This window comes from Caretta caretta, chromosome 7, assembly GCF_965140235.1.
Source record: "Caretta caretta isolate rCarCar2 chromosome 7, rCarCar1.hap1, whole genome shotgun sequence".
Lineage (NCBI taxonomy): Eukaryota > Metazoa > Chordata > Testudines > Cheloniidae > Caretta > Caretta caretta.
In genome coordinates, this window is record NC_134212.1 from 67,995,474 (window position 1) to 68,017,798 (window position 22,325).

Genomic DNA, 22,325 nt, shown 5'->3' on the forward strand with positions numbered 1-22,325 from the left:
GGGCGGGAGCAGTTGGGTGGGACGCACTTCCGGCCGCGACGCCCATGCGGCGTTGCTGGAGGCAGCGGAGCGGCGGGATCTGCGCGCGGGGGGAAGGCCGGGCTGTGAGTCTCCCTTCTCCGGCGGGTGGGTCGCTGGGGTGTCCGAGGCCGGATCCTGCTCCCAGGGCAATCAGTGGCTCACCTCTCCCGGCCGGCTGTGGGGGCGGGGAGGCTGAGGACATGGGCCTCCCCGTGGGCGGGGATTTTGGGCTGCCCCCAACCCCACATTCCCCCTCCCCCCGCCCATTTTTTCCTATGCGTGGAGAAGCCTGCCTCAGACTGTGCGGGGGAGCGGCGGAGTGAGCTCTTGGTCGCGTGGCGATACCCCCAGGGCGCTGCGAGCGGGGCCGCTGTCGTGAGCCTCAGGCGCCAGCTCCTCCGCTGTCCGCCCTGGCAGGTCCGACCCCATCCTTCGCCAAGCTCCCCTGCCCGGGGCGGAGCCACTGGGGCTCTCTTACAGCCGCCGCGCCGGTTTCTGCGGGGGTGGTCTGGTCTCCCAGGCAGCCCCGCTCCTGCGGCGAGCTCCGTGAAACTTTGTGCCCACGTGGGGCTCTGTTGGGACTCCCCCCTGGCAGAGAGGCACAGGGCTTGTGTCGGAGGCCACCCCAGTAGACTCGGGCCCCTGCAGATCCCGTTGTGGAATTGGGGCCTAAATGTTAAACATGCGTTTTATCAGTGACTATCACAATACTAAGTGTAAGATTTGCAGCTGTATTTTGCAACATATGGGCAAGTAGAAATAAAGTTAAACATTTGTTAGATATCTGGAATGAGAGAGTGCGACTACTGCTGTTTAATTAACTAGTGTTAATGGAGCCCAGTGGTTGCAAACTTTTTATGTTATCCAGGGAGTTGAAGCTGCTTAAAGAAATCTTAATTCCTGATACACTTCACAGTTCATGCTGATTATAGGGCATTGATGATCTTGTGGTTAAAATACCGGACTAGGAGTCTGGTTATCTAATAAAATCTGTCTGTGGATTTTTTTTTTCCAGCGGCATGTATTTTCATGGTAGTTAAGCACTGGTCTTAATGGACAGTTCTTCTAGCTTTGTGTATGTGTGTGTTTTGATCATTTGCTTTCTGTTCCTCAGTTGTCTTAGGATGCTTTTTCTCAGGGGATGTCTTATTGACAATGTAGGGCTTGCATTTAGACCTGAACACTGTTAGGGTTAGTGTCAGTTTAATGATAAGAGTTCCATAGCTGAAGTCTTCCTGCTGAAAATACTTTGTCCCTTGAACCACGTCTGGAAGATCTGAAACATTTATCCCATGTCACGTAGTCCAAGAACTAAGCCTACTTCCTCGACTAAACTTTGCCTGCCAGTGCCCCATGCCATGAATCTCACCACTTCCTGCCTGGTCTCCCATTTATTGAATTCTGCCCTCAATTAGTGTAGGACCCTACCTCCCCTCCTCCCTCAAACCTACTTAATGAATCTTGAGTCACTTCTAAATAAAACTCTTTCAGTCCATCCAACGATAAATGGATGCTGGGCAACCCCACTGACCCCCAAAGCAATTTATACCATCCTCACCCATAGATCTCAGTGGAGATGATGAGCCTTTCATGAACAAGGCCCTCTTCCACAATCATCAAAGAAATATTCAAGTGGCAACTTCATTTGTCAGAACTCGCTTGAGTTTATTTTCTTTTAGATAGGCATGACCCTCCTAGAGGAAAATTCAGCCTTTTATGTCTTTGGTGAAAAATAGGTATTTAAATAATCCTGCTTCTCTTTTGTGTGTATGTTGCATAATAAGTGTGTGTGTTTTTCCCCATATGCCAGCTATGCTCTGTATCATTGGCAAAAGCAATCCATTTGACACTGGTGACAGGTGATCCCTGAGAAAAGAGATGGAGGAAAAGGACAGGAAGAAGCACCGTAAGAAGCACAGTGGGCCAAAGGCTGACAAAAAAAGGAAACGTCATCTGAATGATCTAGGACTTGGAGATGATGAGGATGCTCGGAAGAGAAACCCAAAGGCCTTTGCGGTCCAGTCTGCTGTGCGGATGGCCAGAACCTTCCACAGGTGTGGAGTCTTTTAGAGCATGATGGGCTTGATTGTTTTGTTTTCCCCAGTAAACTCATTTTTAGGTGCTGAGAGAACTGTGTTTTGTGAATCAGTCTCTGACATGCTTATACAACTAACACGGTTTACTATATCCACACAGCAATATATTTATTCTCTGTTATAAATGGGGCAGTAGTGTGGGCCTAACTGAGTCTATCATGCAGTACTAGTGTGTTTGTCTGCGTTATGGGAAAATCTGGTTAGCTCCTTAGTTGATGGAGTTGTGCATCTCTATGTGAGTAGCTGAGTCCTTAATGATTACACCTAAGTGAATGAGTCTTTGAAACACTTAGCACCTTAAAACAAGTGTTCTTGCTTTTTTGTAACTTCTCATTAAACTTTTTTATGAATTTCTTCATAAATAGGACTCAGGATTTGAAGACGAAAAAACATCACATTCCGGTAGTTGACCGAACTCCCTTAGAGCCTCCTCCTGTGGTGGTGGTTGTCGTTGGCCCTCCAAAAGTTGGGAAGAGCACTTTAATAAAATGTCTAATTAGGAACTTTACGAGGCAAAAATTGATTGAAATACGAGGTCCTGTAACGATCGTATCAGGTGAGAACAAAATATATAAGGAACAAATTGTTGTTTGAAACACAATATGTAGGATATGGATAAATAGTGATAAACAGAAGGGTGACTTGATCTTAGCACATGTGCATGCTTTCTCTCACACAATACATTTTGTTGTGACCTCACATATTTAAAGTATTGCAGGCAGTGTACATTGATACAGTAATCTAAGGAAACTGTCAATTTGAAAATATCTTTTAAAAAAATGAGTTAAAAGTCGTTTAAGGCACTAGTCCTCTTACCCATTTTTGTAGTTTTATAATCACACTTTCCAATTTCTTTTTAAAAATTTGTCTCTCCCTGTTGTTGTTTGGAAAAACACAAGCAAAGGTGAGATTGTCAAACTATTCACAAAGTGATATCAAATGCACCAAGTAAGCAAATATTTTCCTCCAGTTTTTCAATTACAGTAATTTTAAACGTTGTTTGTAACTGTAGTATGTAAATATTTCCGAGCAGATGCGTGGCTTTCTTGTGCCTTAAGAAAATAAGATACTTTCCTTATCATAAATTTTTAACATTTCGTCTATACATTACACATACAAAAACTGTTACAAGAATATTATTAAAGCTGCAAAATCAAGCACCCAAAAGTTAGGAAATGCCATAATTAAAGTTATCCAACCTTTGTGCATATTAATTATGGTACAGTCTTTAATTATATGATCATATACACTGGACCCTCGCTAGAACACGTGTCTATATAGCGTGAATTCACATATAACACGGTCGCGGCCATGAATCCCAAATTTAATTACTTTAATTGGAATTCATTTTAATGCGGTCCATGCTGTAATACGGTGCCACGCATTGATCCCAAATCCCACGTTCTAGCGAGGGTCAGGTGTACTAATTTTTCCACAGGACCCCATTTCATTCAGCACACAGCCTGGATGGTGCTCAATTAATAATTAGCTAATCAGTATTTTGTTTTCTTCTCATTTAATGTGTGGTACCAGGCCTTATTTACTACGTGCTATTCAAACCCTGCTCTGAAGACAGAATCCTTAATTTCTTCATGGATTTTTCTGTGGCATTCATCACTATAGTATCTGAACCGTCACAAATATTAATGTTATTTTCACAACACTGTTGTGAGGTGAGGGGAACCAGGTGGTATTGTCTACGGTGCAGATTAAGGTCAAAAGTGTCTATTGATTTTTGGGTGCCCAGTTTGAAATTTGGGTGATCTAATTTTTTGAAGTACTTTGTGCTTTGAACTTATAAAATCCTAAACCCGTTGTCTTCAGTTGTAGCTGAGTTCTCCGCACTTTTGCAAGTGTGGAACCTTGGTCTCCAGTCAGGCCACCTAAAGCGAGGAACACACAATTAATGACTACTTGTGAATAGTTTGGTTTAAGTGGCTTGATTAGCATTGCATAGGAACTCTGTGGTAGAAGTGGGGATAAAACCCAGTTCTCTGGGGCAGCATTCAACTGCCTTAAACATTATCCTTTCTTTGTAATTCTCCGGAAAAGTCAATACACACCTGCTTTCTGTAAAAATGAAACAGGGATCCTATAGATAAGGCTGTGAGTCTGTCACCGAGGTCACAGATTCCATGACTTTCTGTGACTTTTGCAGTGGCTGGTGCTGGGCCAGCAGCAGCAGTTTGGGTGTGTGGGAGGGGGCTCAGGGCTAGGGGTCGGAGGGTGTGTATGTGTGTGTATGTGGGGGCTCCCACTGGCATGTCCCCCCTGCAGCTCCTAGGTGGGGGCTCCACGCCGCATGCTGCCTGAACCTGCAGGCCCTGCCCCTGCAGCTCCCATTGGCTGCGGTAGCCGGCACTTGTGGTGGAAGTAGCGGAGCTCCTGCCCTGGTCCCTGCATCTGCCACATAGGAGCTGCAGGGATGCGGAGCTGGGTAGGAAGGCCCTGCCCCCCCCCCTCCCCCGCCCAACACCAGTTGGGGTCCCAGGCTATGTCCCGCAGCCCAGCCCCCCTCTCCCCCAGTACCAGCGGGGGTCTCAGGTCACATGCCTCAGCACCTCTGGCATCCCTGGATTGCTCCCTCCCCCAAGCACCCACGGGGCCCCCCCGCCCAAGTTTTAGGCAAGGTGGGTATTTTTAGAAAAAGTCATGGTCAGGTCACAGGCCCATGAATTCTTGTTTATGGCCTGTGACCTGTCCATGACTTTTTTAGTAAAAATACCCGTGACGAAAACATAGTCTTACTATAGGTAACTGTTGTCTCTATTACTCAGTCCTGCTCCATCCCTAGAACAGGGCTAGCCTGTGCTCCAAGTGAGACAGAAGGCCTGTGGCAAAAATAGTATATGCTCATGTAACAGACTGTCGTAACAGAGCTTTGCAACCTGATCTGAAGCTGTCAGAACCAGATTACAAGTGCCTGCCTCTCGCCAGGTCAGATATGACTTTTCTGAACGTTTGAACTTGGGTCTCCTATATTGCAGGACGGTGCCCTGACCACTGGGTTATGGGATATCCTGGGGCAGGTGTCCCTCACCTCTCCTATTTTACTTTTTTATAAATAATTAGTCATTGGAACAGGGGCTAGAACTTGGATCTCCTGCATCCCAGGTGAGTTCCTTAGTCACCAGGCTAGAGAGCCGTTCTCACTCTTTCTCTGGCCCAATGGCTACTGTTTGTCGTCATGATTTACCACTGTAAATGTTGAATAATCATGGAAAATTTCAGCCCAAGTGGTTAAAGTTTGGCAAAGTTACAAGCAACTGAAAAATGGGTCTTATAAAATGGGGAATATCAGCCAACCAGAAGAGCCAGGGGGTGCTCCCAGCCCCCCATCATTAGGTGCGTAAGAAGTTTGAACTGGGAAGAAAATGTTGGCTAATCTAGTCCATCCCTTCTATTATGGGAGAGCAACCTGTAATCCAGGAGAACAGCTGCACAATAAATCAGCACAAAGCCAACAGGAATTTAAAATTCTGCTGTCTCTGTCTGTTTAATCTCCTTCTGTTGGATATTTTTGATAGAGAAATAAATTTATCTATCAAAGGTGCATTACTTGGTATGAATCCTCACAATAAATAAATCTGAGTAGCATTCCAACATGTAAGCATGGCTAATTAGAGAAGTCAACTATATCAACACAGTATTGTAGCAGAATTGATGAAATAGCTGAGACTATTGAGGTTAAGATAAAATATCTTTAGTTGGTTCACTTTTGTTTTTCCTTAAATTTGCATTTTCTTCACAGGTAAAAGGCGTAGGCTGACCATTATTGAATGTGGATGCGACATTAACACAATGATTGATCTGGCTAAAGTTGCAGATTTGGTAAGTCAGCAATTGTGGAAATAATACCTTTGCCTAGATCACATCTACATATTATTGGCTTGATCTTTACTCCCATTGCAGTCACTGGTAAAACTCCCTTTGACTTCAGTAGGAGCAGGAGGGGTCCCTAAAAGGCCTAATTTTCTGGAGCAGTCACTGGGACTTGACCAGAAGTAACAAGGGGGAAACTGCCTTTGAATGTCTACTGACCCTCTGTTGCCCATTCCACTTCTGAACCTTAATGAAAAATCTCTTTAAGAAACCAGAACGGAACAGCAACTTTACGCTAAACAAATTCCAATTCAGCCCTATTGACATTTGAAATGGTTTGTTAAAACATAAGAATATAAGAATGGCTATAGTGGGTCAGACCAATGGTCCATATAGCCCAGTATCCTGTCTTCCGACTGTGGCTAATGCCAGATGCTTTAGAGGGAATGAACAGAACAAGCAATCATCAAGTGATCCATCCCGTCATCCACTCCCAGCTTCTGGTAAACAGAGGCTAGGGACACTCAGAGACTGGTGTTGCATCCCATTGATGGACCTATCTGCAGTGAACTTATCTAGTTCTTTTTTGAACCGTTATAGTTTTGGCCTTCTCAACATCCCCTGGCAAACAGTTACTCAGGTTGACTCTGTTGTGTGAAGTACTTTTTAATCTCTCCTTATATGGAAGTTGTTCCATACCCCAATAATTTTTGTTGCCCATCTCTGTACATTTTAAAATTCCAATATATATATATATATTTTTTTGAGATGGAGCGACCAGATCTGTATGCAGTATTCAAGATATTGGTGTACCATGGATTTATATAGAGGCATTATAATATTTTCTCTTATCTATTTTTTTCCTAATGGTTCCTAACATTCTGTTAGCTTTTTTTGACTGCTGCTGAATATTGAGTGAACTATCCACAATGACTCTGAGATCGCTTTCTTGAGTAGTAACAGCTAATTTAGACTCCATCATTTTGTATATATACTTGAGATTGTTTTTCAATGTCCATTACTTTGCATTTATCTACATTTAATATCATCTGCCTTTTTGTTGCCCAATCACCCAGTTTTGTGAGATCCCTTTGTAACTCTGCGCAGTCTATTTTGGATTTACCTATCTTGAGTAATTGTGTATCGTCACCTCACTGTCAAATTTTGCTACCTCAATGTTTACCCCTTTTTCCAGATCATTTATGAATATGTTGAACAGCACTGGTCCGAGTACAGACTCCTGGGGAAACACCACTATTTACCTCGCTCCCTTCTGAAAACTGATCATTTATTGTAATCCTTGGTTTCCTGTCTTTTAACCAGTCTCTTATCCATGTCTCTTATCCCATGTCTGCTTACTTTGCTTAAGAGCCTTTGGTGAGGGAACTTGTCAAAGCTTTCTGAAAGGCTAAATACACTATATCCACTGGATTATCCTTGTCCGCATGTTTGTAGACCCCCTCAGAGAACTCTAATAGAAGAAAAAATTCTATAATGATCAGATTGTTCACTAAAATGTGGAAAGGGAAACATACTGCTACATCATTTGGGTTCATCTGATGCATCTAGCTGGTGAACCTTGGATTTGAAGGTCTGAGTGCTGCAGTCAGAGTGTTTTCAGATGAGAGCATCAATTCTGTAATTTACCTCCCTCTTTGGTCAAGCATATCTGAGTCTGTTGATCTTCAGGACAGGGTGCAAAGCCAACTTGTCTACTCAGATTTTTTGGCTGAGGTGGTGGATATGGAATATATTTTTGCTGATAGTTGATTGTGAGGTTATTTTTGGCAATTGTTGAATTGACCAGCTAATCTGAGTAGTCTTCTACTGCATACATGTTCTTTGAGACAATGAGATGCATTTAAAACATTAATAATAGATATGATATATGCCTGAGGTTATGAATGTATATGATGCCGAGAAGCACTATATCGGTTTGATTGTCACAAGGTTAGGAGGACTTAGTTACTGACGGAGCCATAAGCCATTAATTCATTTGCATCTTAGGGCTTGTCTACACTTACCGGGCCTGCTAAATCAACTGCCGATTGCTCTCCCCTCAATTCCTGTACTCCCACCTAATTGAGAAGAGTAAGGGGAGTCGACGGGAGAGCGTCTCCCATCGACGTTGCGTAGTGTGGACCCCATAGTAAGTAGATCTAAGGTACGTCGATTTGAGTTACGCTATTCACGTAACGTAAATTGAGTAGCTTAGATCGACTTTTCCCTTTAGTGTAGACAAGGCCTTAGGCTCCTTGTTGCTGAGGACCTAATTAGCTTTGCCTCATGTTCATGTGACTACAGGAGACGATTATCCTATGTCAATGTTCTGCTCCGTTATCATCATCTCTGTGACACATTACAGTAATTGCAACATATGAAGGAAGTTTGTTTACCTCACTTGTACCAAAGACCTGTTTATGATCTTAGATGCTCTAGCCCCTTAAGGCATTACTGCAGTAGTCTCTTGAGGTAACCTAATCTTTGGTTGCATTTGTCAGATACCCAAAACAATCAGGCCTTTATCTTTACTAATTTAATCAGACATTCCTGCAAATATTGATAAAAGCTCAGTCTTGCATGTTTTAAGAGCGGACAAAGTTTGTTAGCTGAGGAGGGCCAGATTCTGATACTCTTACGTCTGTTACGTATTATCTTACTTCTCAAAGAGCCTCATTACTGTTTGAGCAGTAAGAGGCTACTTAACTAAATAAGGATCTGTCCCTCGTTGCTGGGACTAACACTTTTTTTGCAGAGGAGGAAGGTGGTGATTGTCCAGGGGGAGACTTTTGTTCTGACTCTTGTCTGTGGGGGTGTGGTTTTTGTTTGTTTTTTTTTGTCCTCCTGTAATTTTTCTGGAGAGGGGGAAACAAAGTGAAGAAAAATTATAAATATATATAGATTTAGGAGAGGGGATTTGATTTCTTAGCCTTCTCTAAACTAAGAAGGGCTTAAGACACAACTTTTAATTTAAAAGGCCACAATTGGTTCACTAGGTTGTGTGAAAATCCTTGGGAGACTGCCTGACTCCTTGAGATTAAAAATTTATCAAAGCCAGCAACAGACTGAATGAAGAGATGGATCTTGTTTAAAAGCATGACTATTAAATTAGTTGAAGATGCTGATGAGGACATCTCAATAGCACCAGAGTAAATTGTTTTCATTCACTTTCAGGTTCTTATGCTCATTGATGCCAGCTTTGGATTTGAGATGGAAACCTTTGAATTCTTGAACATCTGCCAAGTACATGGGTTTCCCAAAATCATGGGTGTCCTTACTCACCTGGATATCTTCAAGAACAACAAACAGTTAAAGAAGACCAAAAAGAGATTAAAACACAGATTCTGGACAGAAGTATATCAGGTATAATACCAAACAGTTATTTTTCATAAATGTTTGAACTGTGGAAATTGATTTAGGGGTGGGGAAAATATTCAAGTATTTAAATGTACTGCATTTGTTTGTTCACAAATGTTACTGAAAGACAAGACACTGCTCGTGTAGCATTTAGCATTGAGACTCAGATTATACAATCTTTCTCTTTCTTGAAAATTGACTTGTGTAATTGAGCTCTATCACTAAACAATAGAGCTGTTACAGCACTAGAGCCCAGTAGTCATTCACACAAGTAATGATGTGGGTAGGGGGTTGCAGGATCAAATCCTAAATTCATAAAAGCCAGATGGTGTTGCTTTGCAGACTTTAATGCGGTGTCTAACAATGCTAATGTTGTGTAGCTTCTGTATTTGTGCTGCGCCTGCTGCTGAACAAAGACATGATTTCTGTGAAACATACATCTGCCCTTTAACAGATGCAAAAGCAAGTCTTTGCTGCTATTGTGAGCCTTGCACACCTGGTGCCAAATTGTTGGGGATAACTTTTTGCCTTGATGGAGGGGAGATAATTAACAGAAGTTAACTCAAATCTATTGAAGGCAATTGTAACTTGTTGAATGCAGTCTCTTGCTTTAGTTTTAATGAGGTAGGAATTTAATTGGGGTAAGTTTTTTTGTTTGTTTTTTTTTGTTAAACTTTTAATATAAATTTGATTTAGGGTGCCAAGCTGTTTTATCTCTCTGGGATGGTACACGGAGAGTACCAAAAGCAGGAAATTCATAATCTGGGACGCTTTATCTCTGTTATGAAATTCCGTCCACTTACATGGCAGACATCTCATCCATATGTCCTAGCAGACAGGTACGTGGTTTTCTTTTTTCCTCAATTCTCTGTTTGTCCTCTGCACTCCCACCCCCAAGTTCTGTTTTTATAAGAATGTAACAGCCAGTCAGTTGATAATGGCTAAATTAAAGTTTAATCTCTTTTTTCATTACTGACATAAATGAGGGGAAATCAGTGGTGTAAGAGGTGTATTTTCAATTCTGTGCATGTAAGTTTAGCCACGCAGCTCCGCTCATGTCAGTATGAGGGAATGGTGTAATTCTGTTCCTGTACACTTCTGAAAAAATTTATTTTAATAGTACAGTTATGTAACGGTTGGGCATGCAAATGACCAATTTAATGTGTAGCTAGAATTTTATAGAGTTATCCATTACTGTGGCAGCTGGTGCATGGTCTCTATTGCTATAAATGAGTGCAACCCCACTAAATTAAAAAAACAGTTATAATAATTTGCCATCTGATTTCTGTGGAGCTGAGCCCACTTAAGTCAGTGGTAAACTTGGCCTGGTGACTTCAGTGTAAGTTTGATTTGTTCACAGCCTTGTAGGATGAGGCAGTAAATGTGTCTTTAGAATGCTACAGGTTATTTGAACACTGTCCATAAAACATTTAAACAAAACTGCTGCGTGATTATGTTGAACTTCTCTGAAACCACAGCATCCCAATAGTTTAACAGCAGATAGTGAACATATCACTCTGATCTCTAATCACTGGAATGGCTCTCCATTGAATACGGAGTCTACTTCAAGGTCTCTATCCTGAATTTCAAAACTCTCCATGGGATTGGCTCTAGCCACCTGAGAGATTGTGTCTCCTTCTGTGTCCATGATCTCACACAACAGCTAGTTCCACTGGAACAATGCATCTGTCTACAAAAAGGGGGAGGGGAAGTTTGTGGCTTCTGAAGACTGTACTTTCAGAGGAGCTGGACCTAGCTCACTCTTGGAAGAGATTAACAGAAATCAATTAAAAAAACCAAGCCTTGCTTCTTTCAAAGTCCTATTCACTCATAAATGAGGGGAGGGAAATACCTATGAACTGATAAGATTATTTTTCTTGCAATTTGGGAAAGAGTTAAGAAACAGACATTTTGTGTTTTGCTTTTAAATACTGGGGCAGTGCTTAAGTGATGTGGTGGAGAAGTACTTAGAAAGATGATACACAAAGTTCTCTGAAATGCACAGAGCACATTTGGGGAAAAGAAGAAAAAATATTCTCTAAATCTTCCAGTTCCAGTTTTAGGTGTTAGCTTAACCTTATTGTGCATGAGAGCCTAAAAGTGAAATTGGCTAGAAAGTGACTATAAACAAAAATGAAACTGATTCAGTTGTTTTCACTTTCTGCCCCCAGATAAAGGAGAAATGCCCCAAATGAACACACACTTAATCTTTCAGAGATGTAGTATTAGATGAAATGTTATACATTTAAAATAAAATTATCATCTAAAATATTCAACACACAAGAATCTTTAACCAAAAAAAAGACTTGAACATGACAGTGTTCTTTATTGTGTTCCTATTATCAAACAGTGAAAATGTCAAAAAATGAGATTATACGATGTTTGTGATTTTTTTTTTAAAATAAAGCTGCAATGGTAGTTTAATGTAGCAAGTGCAATAATTTGCTTCAGTACTTTCTTTTTGGAAGATGATAGTTGAGAGACTGTATTTCTAATATCTCTTCTGATATTCCCTAGAATGGAAGACTTGACAAACCCAGAAGATGTTCGAGTCAATCCAAAGTGTGACAGAAAGGTGTCACTTTATGGCTACTTAAGAGGAGCATACCTAAAAAACAAAAGCCAAATTCACATGCCAGGTAATGTATCTAATCTCTTAAAATTCTTATTATTTTGATGATTTATAGCTTGTAATGCTATTACTGTTAAAGGGATAGTTTACATCTGTAAAAGACCACCGTACTATAGTTAATATTTTAATATTAATATTTTGTAAAACTTTTAATTGAGAAATCTTCTTGCAGTGCTAAATCTAAACACAATAACAATGTACTAGCATGGAAAACCAGAAAATGAAATTGATCAGTGTAGTTACGCTCTCTAGGATGATTGAAATGCAAAAAAAAGTAGTGTTAATAATGAAAAGTAAGTTAGGCTTATTTAAAATGAAAAGTATTATGTAGCGTAATAAATGAATACTAATTAATGATAACTTAGTGATTTAAGTTATTTTCTTTTTAACAAGGCTGAGATGATGTTAGTAATGAAGATAAGTGTATATTTACAGGAGTAAGTTGCCAGTGATTTATAGTCCACTAGCTGATTAATTTGTAGAATGTTTTCCAGACTTAGTAGTAGGTCTTAAAAGTGTTGCATGTGGTTTATCTATGCAGCGTACTATTGATGTTAAATCACTGCATGCCACAGTAGAGCCCCTTGACCTCTTTATGGTGAACTGTACAGGTGTGTTGTTTTTTGTTTGTTTGTTTTTTAAATCAGAGCTTTGTCAAAATCCTTTTCTTCCTTGTTCACCAACCCAGGTGTAGGGGACTTTGCTGTGAGCGATGTGAGTTTCTTGCCAGACCCCTGTGCACTTCCTGAACAGCAGAAAAAGCGTTCCTTAAATGAGAAGGATAAACTTATTTATGCCCCACTGTCAGGAGTTGGAGGTGTAGTGTATGACAAAGATGCTGTTTATATTGACCTTGGTGGAAGTCATGCTCATCAAGATGAAGAGGTAAGGAGAAAGTCTGTTTCTTTGAGTTCTCTGTTCTCCAGTAGAATATAGCTTCTGCCTAAAGAGGCAAAGCAATGGTGCTTGGAAACCGTTTTTTTTTTTGTTTGTTTTTTGTTTTTTAAACATCAACCCAAATGATATGCAAACATATCCTTATCCTTAAATATCTTATTAACCACCTTTCTTTCTACAATGATTGAGAAACAAAATAGTTTGTGTGTGTTTGTTTTTCCCAATTACCCTCTCTCAGAAGCTGTGGAAAACAGCTAAGGAAGTAATTAATAATAAATTCTTACATAGCTTATTTTTCTTCAGATACTTACCAAGCATTAACTAAGTGTCATGCCATCCCTGAGAGCAGGGCCTATGCGTTTAGTCTCATTTTGCAGGTGGGGAAATTGAGGGAGAGTGGTTGTATCTCATCCAAGAAAGTTGGTCTCCGAGGCAGGGCTTGAACTTTTTCTCTGTCTTGTGCTCAGACCATTTCAAATATTATGGTGCATGAGTTAAAATATTGTTAAATGTACAATATGTTTTTTACACACTGGTAAGGAGCCCATCTCTGTAATTTGCATGGTTTAATATTGAGTCTGTTCCTGTTGCCCAGTTTAGGCAGTTTTAAAAATTTGTTGATAGTTCAATAAACATTTGTATAATTGATCTATTAAACAGAAAAAAATCTTTTGGTTTGTCAGGAGGAAGTGAGACCAAATCATGAACTAGTCCAAAGCCTCATCTCCACACATTCCACCATTGATGTTAAGATGGCTTCAAGCAAAGTGTCTCTTTTCATGGACTCCAAACCATTAGGTTCAGAAGATGTGGAAAACCAAGAGTAAGTTTTGAATTTTACCGAGCAGTGGGAGTCAGAACAACTTGATTAGAAGAGGCATAACACAGGCAACAGCTTTGGCCACTTGTGTAGCTTAGTTAATAGCTGTTTCAGTGGGCTGATATTAAAGGTGTGTGGCTTGCTTGCATGGCACATGCACAGAAAGAGTTTGGGAGAGGTTTATTGTAGAAGAGAAACAAGAGTACGGAGCTCTAAAACTTAAAGCAGACCTGTTTAAACTTCATGACTCTGTTCCCAACCTTCATTAGAACAGAGTAAGATGAGATCATCACACTTATTTTCAGTAGTGATTTTATCAGGGTTTGAACTTGTTTTATGAGTTAAAAAGCGCTGTTTCCTACTCTTCTGTATCAGTCCTCCCCTAAACGTGGAAAGCATAATTCAACCTCAACTAAACAATAGGTGGGCATGGGAGTAAGGATGCTTCAGGATGTGGGCATGGATCTTTATAGGAGAAATAATTGTAGAATGGGTATATTTGCTTTATATCACCTTTAGACATGCATCTAGGTTTTTTTTTTTTTTTGGCCATTTCTGTTTTTGGGCACGGTAAATTATGATTATCCATTAGGTATTAACTTTTCAGAATGGAATAATCAGTACAAGGTTCTTCTTTTGTCAGGTCTTAAGAGGAGAAGAAATCTAAGCTTTATTTGCACTTTCTCTGTTTAGTGTAGTTAGTCCTAAAAGATAAGTAATCATGGTTGTAAATTTCACTGGTCTTTGTTTGAGCAACTCTGGGATTGCAGACTTCAAAGTAATGTTCAGAATAGGAGTATATTTCTAATTATAGAAGAAGTTGGTAATGCCACCCTACAATTAGATTGCTTATCACTTCCCATTATAAGACTGTTTTCTGTTGCTTATAACTCTTTTTAACTGTTCCGGCTGAAATGTTCCATGTTGTCCACCTTCAGCTAATTATTATTTTTTTTAACTTTTGCTTAAACAGCTAAGCTGTTCTTTTAAAAAAAATTCTTATAATTTCATAAAGAGATCCTTTAGTGTACCTCTATGCCTTCTTTTAATGAAGTTTTTCGAGACAAGGTGGGAGAGGTAATATTTGTTGTTTGACCAACTTCTGTTGGTGAGAGAGACAAATTTGCAAGCTTAACAGAGCTCTTTTTCAGGTCTGGGAAACATATTCAGGGCAGGTATACACTTAAAACGCTGCATTGGTGCAGCGGCACTGATGCACCTCCGCCAGTGTAGTGCTTTAATGAAGACACTCTAAGCCGACAAGAGAGAGCTTCTCCTGTTGGCTTAGGGCATGTCTACACGTACAGCGGTGCAGCTGCATTGTGTCTGGTGAAGATGCACTATGAAGATGCACTATGCCGAAGCTCTCCCACTGACATAGCGCTGTCCACACCAGCACTTAAGTCAGTGTAACTACGTCACTCAGGGGTGGAGTGTAGATCCAGGGCTCAGAATGTCACAGCTAAATACAAGGTAGAATAGATTGTTTAGCATAAGTAGTTAACACATTTCAATGGACCATTCAAGAAGAAGTGGCCTATGAACTCCCTTCTGATAGGGAGGAAAGGAAGGTGGGAAAGCAGCAATATAGGGAGTTGCTAGTGGGTTGTGTATCATTGTAAAAAGCCATACATCCAGTATGTCTCTTCAGTCCATGATGTTTAGTGTCCAACAAAGTTATGAATTTAAGCTCCCAGGCTCGCCTTTTGAAAGTGTTGTGCAAGTTTCCTTTAGGCAATAGGTCAGATAAAGAGTGTTCACTTTGAAAAGTGTTCATCCACAGGTGATGAGGTGTTTTTGTCTTGCATCATTTTCCTGTATGAGTTCATTTGAAAGCATAGTAATTGTCTGGTTTCACCCTGGCACAGTTGCTATTGGGGCATTTAATTCACTGGATGGCATGTTGTGATAGGCAAGTGTAGGCACAGAGATTTTGAAAAGTGTGGTGGTGGGGGTGTAGATCATTGTAGTAGTGGAAATATGTTTGCAGGTTTTGCATCTATTGTTCTGGCAGGGTCTGGTGCCGCTTTTCGAGTTGTATCCTGGTCTGTGGGGAGCTTGCTTCTGATGATGAGCTTAGATTTTTAGTGTCTTGCTAGATTCCTACACTCATGGACTGAATAGACACACTGGATTTCAAGGCTTCTTACAACAGTCTATAACCAGCTACCCCATATCTCTTCCCCCCCCCCCCCCCCCCCGGTAGATCCTTCCCCTTTTCTTCCTATAACTGCAGGAGTGTTGATGGGACTCTTCACCTTGAATGGTCCCTTGAAATATGTGTTAACTACTTATGCTAAATAATCTGTTCCATCTTGTCTTTAACTGTGACACTAATAATCCACACCCTTGAGTGACATAATTAGACCAACTCTGTGTAAGGGCAGGTCTACACTACAAACGCTGCATCGGTGCAGCTGCACTAATGTAGCACTTTGATGAAGACACCCTAAGACGACAGCTGAGCGCAATCCTGTTGGTTATTCCACCTCTGTGACAGGTGGTAGTTATGTTGGCGGGAGAAGCTCTCCTGCTGACATATCACTGTTTGCACGGGGCAGGGCGGGCGGCGTAAGGTCGGTATAACTACATTTCTCAGGGGTGTGTATTTTTCACACTCCTGAGTGACGTCATTACACCAAAGTAAGTATTATGCTTGCTGGAATTTTGTGCCACTTCTCAATGCAGAATTTCTGTTTTCCACCTAAATGCTTCCTTTTTCCAGGGCTGAATGCAGGAGCCCCAGCTGCGCAACGTTTCCTGGATCTATTTTGTTGTCTGTATTGTTACAGATATACTTGCTGACAGATATTTTGAAATAAATTGCCAAATAATTGAAACTGGCATGATTGTATTGTAGTGTTTTGACAAATAAAATATGCAGAATTTTAAAATATTGTGCACAGAATTTTTAGATGCAGAATTCCCCTGGGAGTAAAGTGTTTATGGGAAACCTGACCTAAGCTTTAAAGCTTCTCTCTCACCAACAGAAGTTAGACCAATCAAGCTGACCTCATCCACCTTGTCTGTCTAATATCTTGGGATGGACATGGCTACAACAGCACTGCATACAACAATAGGTTTTTTTGTCATTTATTTCTCCATATAAAACAGTACTTTTCTCCAAGTTAGAAAGGTTTGAGACTCCATCAGCACTGAACACAGTGCATTTTTTCTTCAATTTTTTTTTTTAAATAATTCACTGGCATAGCAACAGGTGATACATTTTTAGTTTTGTGAGGGTCCTGGGAGAATGGCAATCATAATCTTCAGTAAAAAACCAACAACTTAGTGCAGGCACTCTGTCTAAACTAGTGGACAACAGTGAAGAATTGCTAATTTAGTTGTGACATTACCACAATGAGGCTTCTTGAACTAAGAGATTTCTTTGTCAGACAGTGTTGCTACTTGCTTTGATGGCACATGTAGCCATACTTCTGCTGTTGGAGTGACACCACCAAAATGTTCTTCCGTATTTGTTTGTGACATCAAATGTTTAATTAAAGCCAACTGAATTTTTTTTTTATCTTGTTCTCCATGGGGAAAGCAGATTTGTGATGCCAAAAGAAGAGAAACAAATTGATTTGAAGACTGGGAGAGTACGTCGGAAGGCAATGTTTGAAGAAGAAAATGATGATGGAGCAAGTGATGAAGAGAAGGGACAAGATGAAGAAATGTCTGAGGATGAGATGGATGGAAGTGAAGGTGGTGATGGTGACGATGTTGAGGGAGAAAGTGACAAAGAGGTACCAGGACAAGAGCTAGGTCTCAGGAGTGCCAAGCGTCTGAAAAGAGAGGAGACTACAGAAGAAACTGCAGTGGAACTGCCAGCATTTGCTGATAGCGATGATGATCTTGAGATGAGTTCAGGGGAAGAAGGGGAAACTGACCTTGATGAAAGCAAGGAAGAGGTAGAAGACCATGGAGATGAAGAAGAAAGTGACGAAAAGGAAAGTTCAGACAGCGCTTCTGAATCTTCAAGCAGACAAATAAGTAAATTCACACCCTGTGAATTAGGCAGGGAAGATAAAGAACGAAGAGAGAATCATAACATAGATCACCGTTTGGGTAAAAAAGTGGTTTCCACTACAGATTCTGGAAACTGCACAGCTGACGAGGCATCTGAAGCTGAGGCTGAAGGATCCTCCCAGGAAGAGGAAGGATCAAATGATGACTCAGAAGTTGAAGAATCCGATAGGAAAGGGATTCAGAGTGCTCCAGAGAAGAATGTAGATGGTGTTGAATGGGCTGAATCAAAGACTGTAGAAGATGAGGATGATGATGATGTTGAAAATCTACTGAAGGAGGAAGAGGAGTATGGAGAAGAAAATGACTTTTCTGCAGACACAGCAGGTAAATTTTAAATTTCTCATTTTCCTTTACTGTGCATTTGGCATAATGTTCATTGCTGCAGGCAGAGTCTCTTTTTCTTCTTGGGAAGCACTGTTGTCCAGTAACTGGAGCAGGAAACTGCATCTCAGACCTTTTGTAAGCCATTGATTCTCTGCTTAAGCCTCAATTTCCCTGACAGTAAAATTGATAATACCTAGCTTTTATAGAGTTCTCTGATCAAAGGCCCGAAAGACCAGCAGAATTGTTATCTTTACTGTGATATGTTTTCAAAAAAGTGAAACTCGTGTATTGCATTTGGAAAAAGTAAACTACCTTTCAGTGATTTTATTAACAGATGTCAGTGGTGAATTTATAATGATGAAAATAGTCTAGTTTAGTCTGCAGGCTCTGGTCTTAATCTTTCTTTTCCCCTTTTTCCTTCAAAAGTTAGAAACTGTCTACACTGCAAAACCAACCAAATCACAGGAGAGTGTTACAATACAGGATGAAAAATTAGAGCCAACCATGTGTATCTGTGTCACGTAACCAGTATAAAGTCTTGATCCTATCTACCAATTTTAAGTGTGTTGTAATTGACTCCCTGTTTAAGTTTTCTCCCTAGTGCAGATGGTCCCTTAGTCTAATGCATTGCCAGTGGAGGAAGGAATTTACAGTGTTCTTCTCCCTCCCCTTTCAGGTGCACTTAAGTGGAAGGAAGACCTTACCCAAAAGGCAGCCGAAGCTTTTCTGAGACAACAGCAGTCTGCTCCCAACCTTCGCAAACTTGTTTATGGAACAGGTAAAAATCCCATGTGTATAAGTGTAAGTTTCTCTCCCAGCCTCATGATGCTATTGTTCTGATCCCTGTATAGCCTTTTAATCATAGGCATATTAGTTAGCCATAGCTTTTGGAGTCTACTCTTCCATGGGTGCATGAGGAAATAATGGAATTAACTCTCCTTATTGGTAACAGGAGTTCACATTTTAGTTTTTCTACAACCCCCCCCGCACCCCCCCCCGAAAGATAATTTTGTCTTCCTAATTAAACATATTTTATGCTAGTTTGACCTAGTATTTATCCAGAGGCTTGCTAAACATATATTTGTTGGGTCCTTCCTTTTTGAGATACAGCAATATTTTCCCAGGTGGATAGAAAGAGTATTGAGTTCCCTTTGGTATATAGTATTTTCCCAAAACATTTAAGCTCATCTTTTTAAAAATAAAAAAAATCTAGTAGTAGATGCTATACACATACCACCTATTTTGGCAACTGGTTATTTATGATCTGTCTGGTCACGTGAGATTTTTTCTCAGTGAATTTTGTCTAAATTTAACCAAGCCTTCTTCGAAAGGTGAGGAAGTGTTCATTCAGACTATGAATGAGATTAATTTTATGATGTCTGTTATAAAATGTATTTTTTAAGATAATGATGGTAATTTGTCAAGAATCAGGCAGTTGGTTTAAAGTGAAGATAAAGCTGTCATTTACATGATGTATGCACCCTGTTTAATTAATAAACTGATACATTTCCAAGCAAGAGACTGTCCTCTCAACATGTACAACTCCTGTTGACGTTACTGGGAGTTCTGTATACTAAGGTTTGCAGGATAATGCCCTAAGAAATTACCAATACATTCACAAACCCAGTGTTAGCAGTTTGCAGATGGGTACAAAACAAATGGGATTTGGTTTTGGAGAAATAGACAGCCTTTTTCTAATAGGCTGGGTTTTGTTTTGTTTTGTTTTATTACTTTTGTGTGAAACAGTTTCTACATGAGGTGTTGAACAAAGACCTCACAGTGGCTTAATCAAAGAACAGATTTTTTCAGATAAATCCAATCATCCATGAGGCACCTGATTTTTCTGTTAAAGTATGTGAAATTTTACATGTGTAATACATTTGTCCCACAGTCCCGTCCTGTCTCATTTGCTCTCCAGCTAAAGACCTGACTTTGGGTTCTGATCTCACTATAGAATAATTCGCTTGCTGCTGCTTGCTCTGTAAGGGAATCAAACAATGTATTCGTTTTGCTGCTTTCTTAATACAAGCTGGAACGCTGGTCTCCTTACTAGTACACTTGTGCATAAACCACTTTTATGATTTAATTCCTCTTTCCTCAAACTACATCAGACATTTAAAGATGTATAGAGCAAGAGAGGTTTTTGATTAATTTAATATATACATATGATTTGCAGATGATGCTTTTAACTATGGCATTTTATTTAGTGGCTGAGGATGCCGATGAAGAGGATGATGCTGATGAAGAGCTTGGAGGGCTGTTCCACGTCAGCCGTCCTGACAAAGAATCCAAACAAAAGGCTAATGCCCTTGACTGCTCCAAATTTCCAGTGGAAACCCCCCAGGATTGGGATTTAGATGAGGTACTGCTTTTGGAGAGACAGCTCTTACACTCTTTACTCTTAGTATGTATCCACTTACACCCGTCTTGAATTTCCCTTATAAAGAATTGCTGATATGTCATGGAGACGTGAAACTAACCCATGTGAATTACAGACAGTTCTGCCTATGTGTCGTCTTCAGAAATTCTCATCTCCTCTTTGTCCTCACCAGAGACATTTACACACAAACAAGATCTTGGTTGTTTTTTTTTTTTTAGCATAGGAAGGGGAAATTAAAGTAAGTAAACTTAATGCTAGTGAAAGATGCTGGATGGATTGCTGTGATGACTGACGTCATCTTATTTATTCACTAAATGGTTACCCCAGACTCACATTAATGTGCTGACTTTAATGAGCTTTTGCCTTTTTCTGGCAGGATGATTTCTGGGGGTAGGAAGAGGTTAATTCATTCCCCCTCCACCTCTCTGTGGAGGTTGCCAGCAAGGAAGACAGTTTTGATAGTTGTGTTGCGATGTGGATAGCAAATGGACTGAGAGCAAGCCGTCTCTCTAAGCCAGAACAAGTATTACAGACAAGGTGTGTCAGCTGTTGAAGTGCTTTGTAGTCATGAAAAGTGTCCAAGTAACACTTTCATTTTACAGGTTATGAACAGTATTCAAGACTGCTTTGTAACAGGAAAGTGGGAAGCAGATAAAGATGCAGCAAAACTGCTGGAGGAAGATGGTACGTCTGATGCTCTTAGAATATGAGTAATGGAGAAAAAACTTCTAATAAATGCTGTGACTTAATATTTAACCCAAAATTCTGTTATGTATTTAAAAATGTTTTACATTAGTAACACCCTTGCCAAGTTCTCTACCTGTTTTACATATTTGAAGCACTATGCAAGCATTAACTGATTTTATTACTGTAGCTGGTATCCATCTGTGCACAAATAGGAGAGAAATAGCAGTTTGAGAGAGGGAACAGTTTACGCTCTTTGAATATAGAATCTGTCTATCATATAGAATAGAAAATAGAATCCCCACTCAAGGCTGGTTGGCTTCCACTCAGGGCATGGCTACACTTGCAGATGTAGAGCGCTTTGAGTTAAACCAGCCTTCGTAGAATGCAGTAGGGAAAGCGCTACAATCTGTCCACACTGACAGCTACAAGTGCATTGGCTGCAACGTGCTTTTCAAACGGGGGGTGGGGGGGAGGTGGAGTGTGACAGGGAGTGTGTTGTGTTTGGGGGGGGGTGGAGAGCATATCAGCATGCTGTCTTGTAAATTCAGACAGCGGCAGATCATCCCCCCCGCCCCCCCCCTCGCTCTCTCAAAAACAGCATTCCACAGGTAATGGTTGCTTTGTCTCGGAGCAGATAAGCAGCTGGTTGTCAGAAACAGAGCTTTCAAAGGGCATATCGCATTCCTGCAGCGATTCCAAAACAATGAGAAGAGTGGCCACTTGATTTAAGGGGATTATGGGATGTTTCCAGAGGCTGATCAGAGCTCAGTAATGCAACACCTTGTTCACAGGGCGCCTGGGCGTTTTAGCCAAGGCACAACAAGTGTTAATCCTCTTACCGAGGTGGAGTTCCAGGAGAGCTCTAACCATGAAGTCAGAGCTCTCTATGTGCCTTGCCAGTGTGGACCGGTAGTGAGCTAGGGCTCTCGGGGCTGCTTTTATGTGCTCTAACTTGCAAGTGTAGCCAAGCCCTCATAGATAATCAGCTTTCAGTTTTGTAGGTGTGCTTAGCTGTTCCTTTTGTACAGATGGGATTGAAATGTACAGAAATCCTATTTGCAGTAAGTAAGTCTTGTCTCTTAGTTTTGCTGAAAAGTTGGGATTTTAGTGTTGGCGAATTTATGGAGATACTGTTTTTAATTTCAAATATGATTATATTATCTCCAAAGCAAACTGTTTGAATATTGATAACTTTTGTAGAGCAAACTTCCATTTATTTTTCAACTTTCTGAAATTACTGGATCCATTTTAGATTTTTGC

The 22,325-nt window shown here is 40.6% G+C and overlaps 1 protein-coding gene across 3 annotated transcripts in view; it reads left to right on the forward strand.

The window, feature by feature from the left end:
* The window catches only part of BMS1 (BMS1 ribosome biogenesis factor), a 39,859-nt gene continuing 17,534 nt past the window's right edge, over window positions 1-22,325 (forward strand). The window contains exons 1-13 of one of the 3 annotated variants that reach the window (XM_048857494.2): window positions 1-126; window positions 1,832-2,075; window positions 2,483-2,673; window positions 5,869-5,948; window positions 9,114-9,302; window positions 9,993-10,135; window positions 11,814-11,935; window positions 12,617-12,813; window positions 13,509-13,648; window positions 17,196-17,998; window positions 18,675-18,776; window positions 20,206-20,360; window positions 20,981-21,062. In XM_048857494.2, the coding sequence (XP_048713451.2) occupies window positions 1,900-2,075; window positions 2,483-2,673; window positions 5,869-5,948; window positions 9,114-9,302; window positions 9,993-10,135; window positions 11,814-11,935; window positions 12,617-12,813; window positions 13,509-13,648; window positions 17,196-17,998; window positions 18,675-18,776; window positions 20,206-20,360; window positions 20,981-21,062 (2,380 nt within the window). In that variant the 5' untranslated portion in view covers window positions 1-126; window positions 1,832-1,899. Of the gene's footprint in view, window positions 127-1,036; window positions 1,097-1,831; window positions 2,076-2,482; window positions 2,674-5,868; window positions 5,949-9,113; window positions 9,303-9,992; window positions 10,136-11,813; window positions 11,936-12,616; window positions 12,814-13,508; window positions 13,649-17,195; window positions 17,999-18,674; window positions 18,777-20,205; window positions 20,361-20,980; window positions 21,063-22,325 lie in introns of those variants that run through there. The other 2 variants (XM_048857495.2, XM_048857496.2) reach the window with 2 other exon arrangements.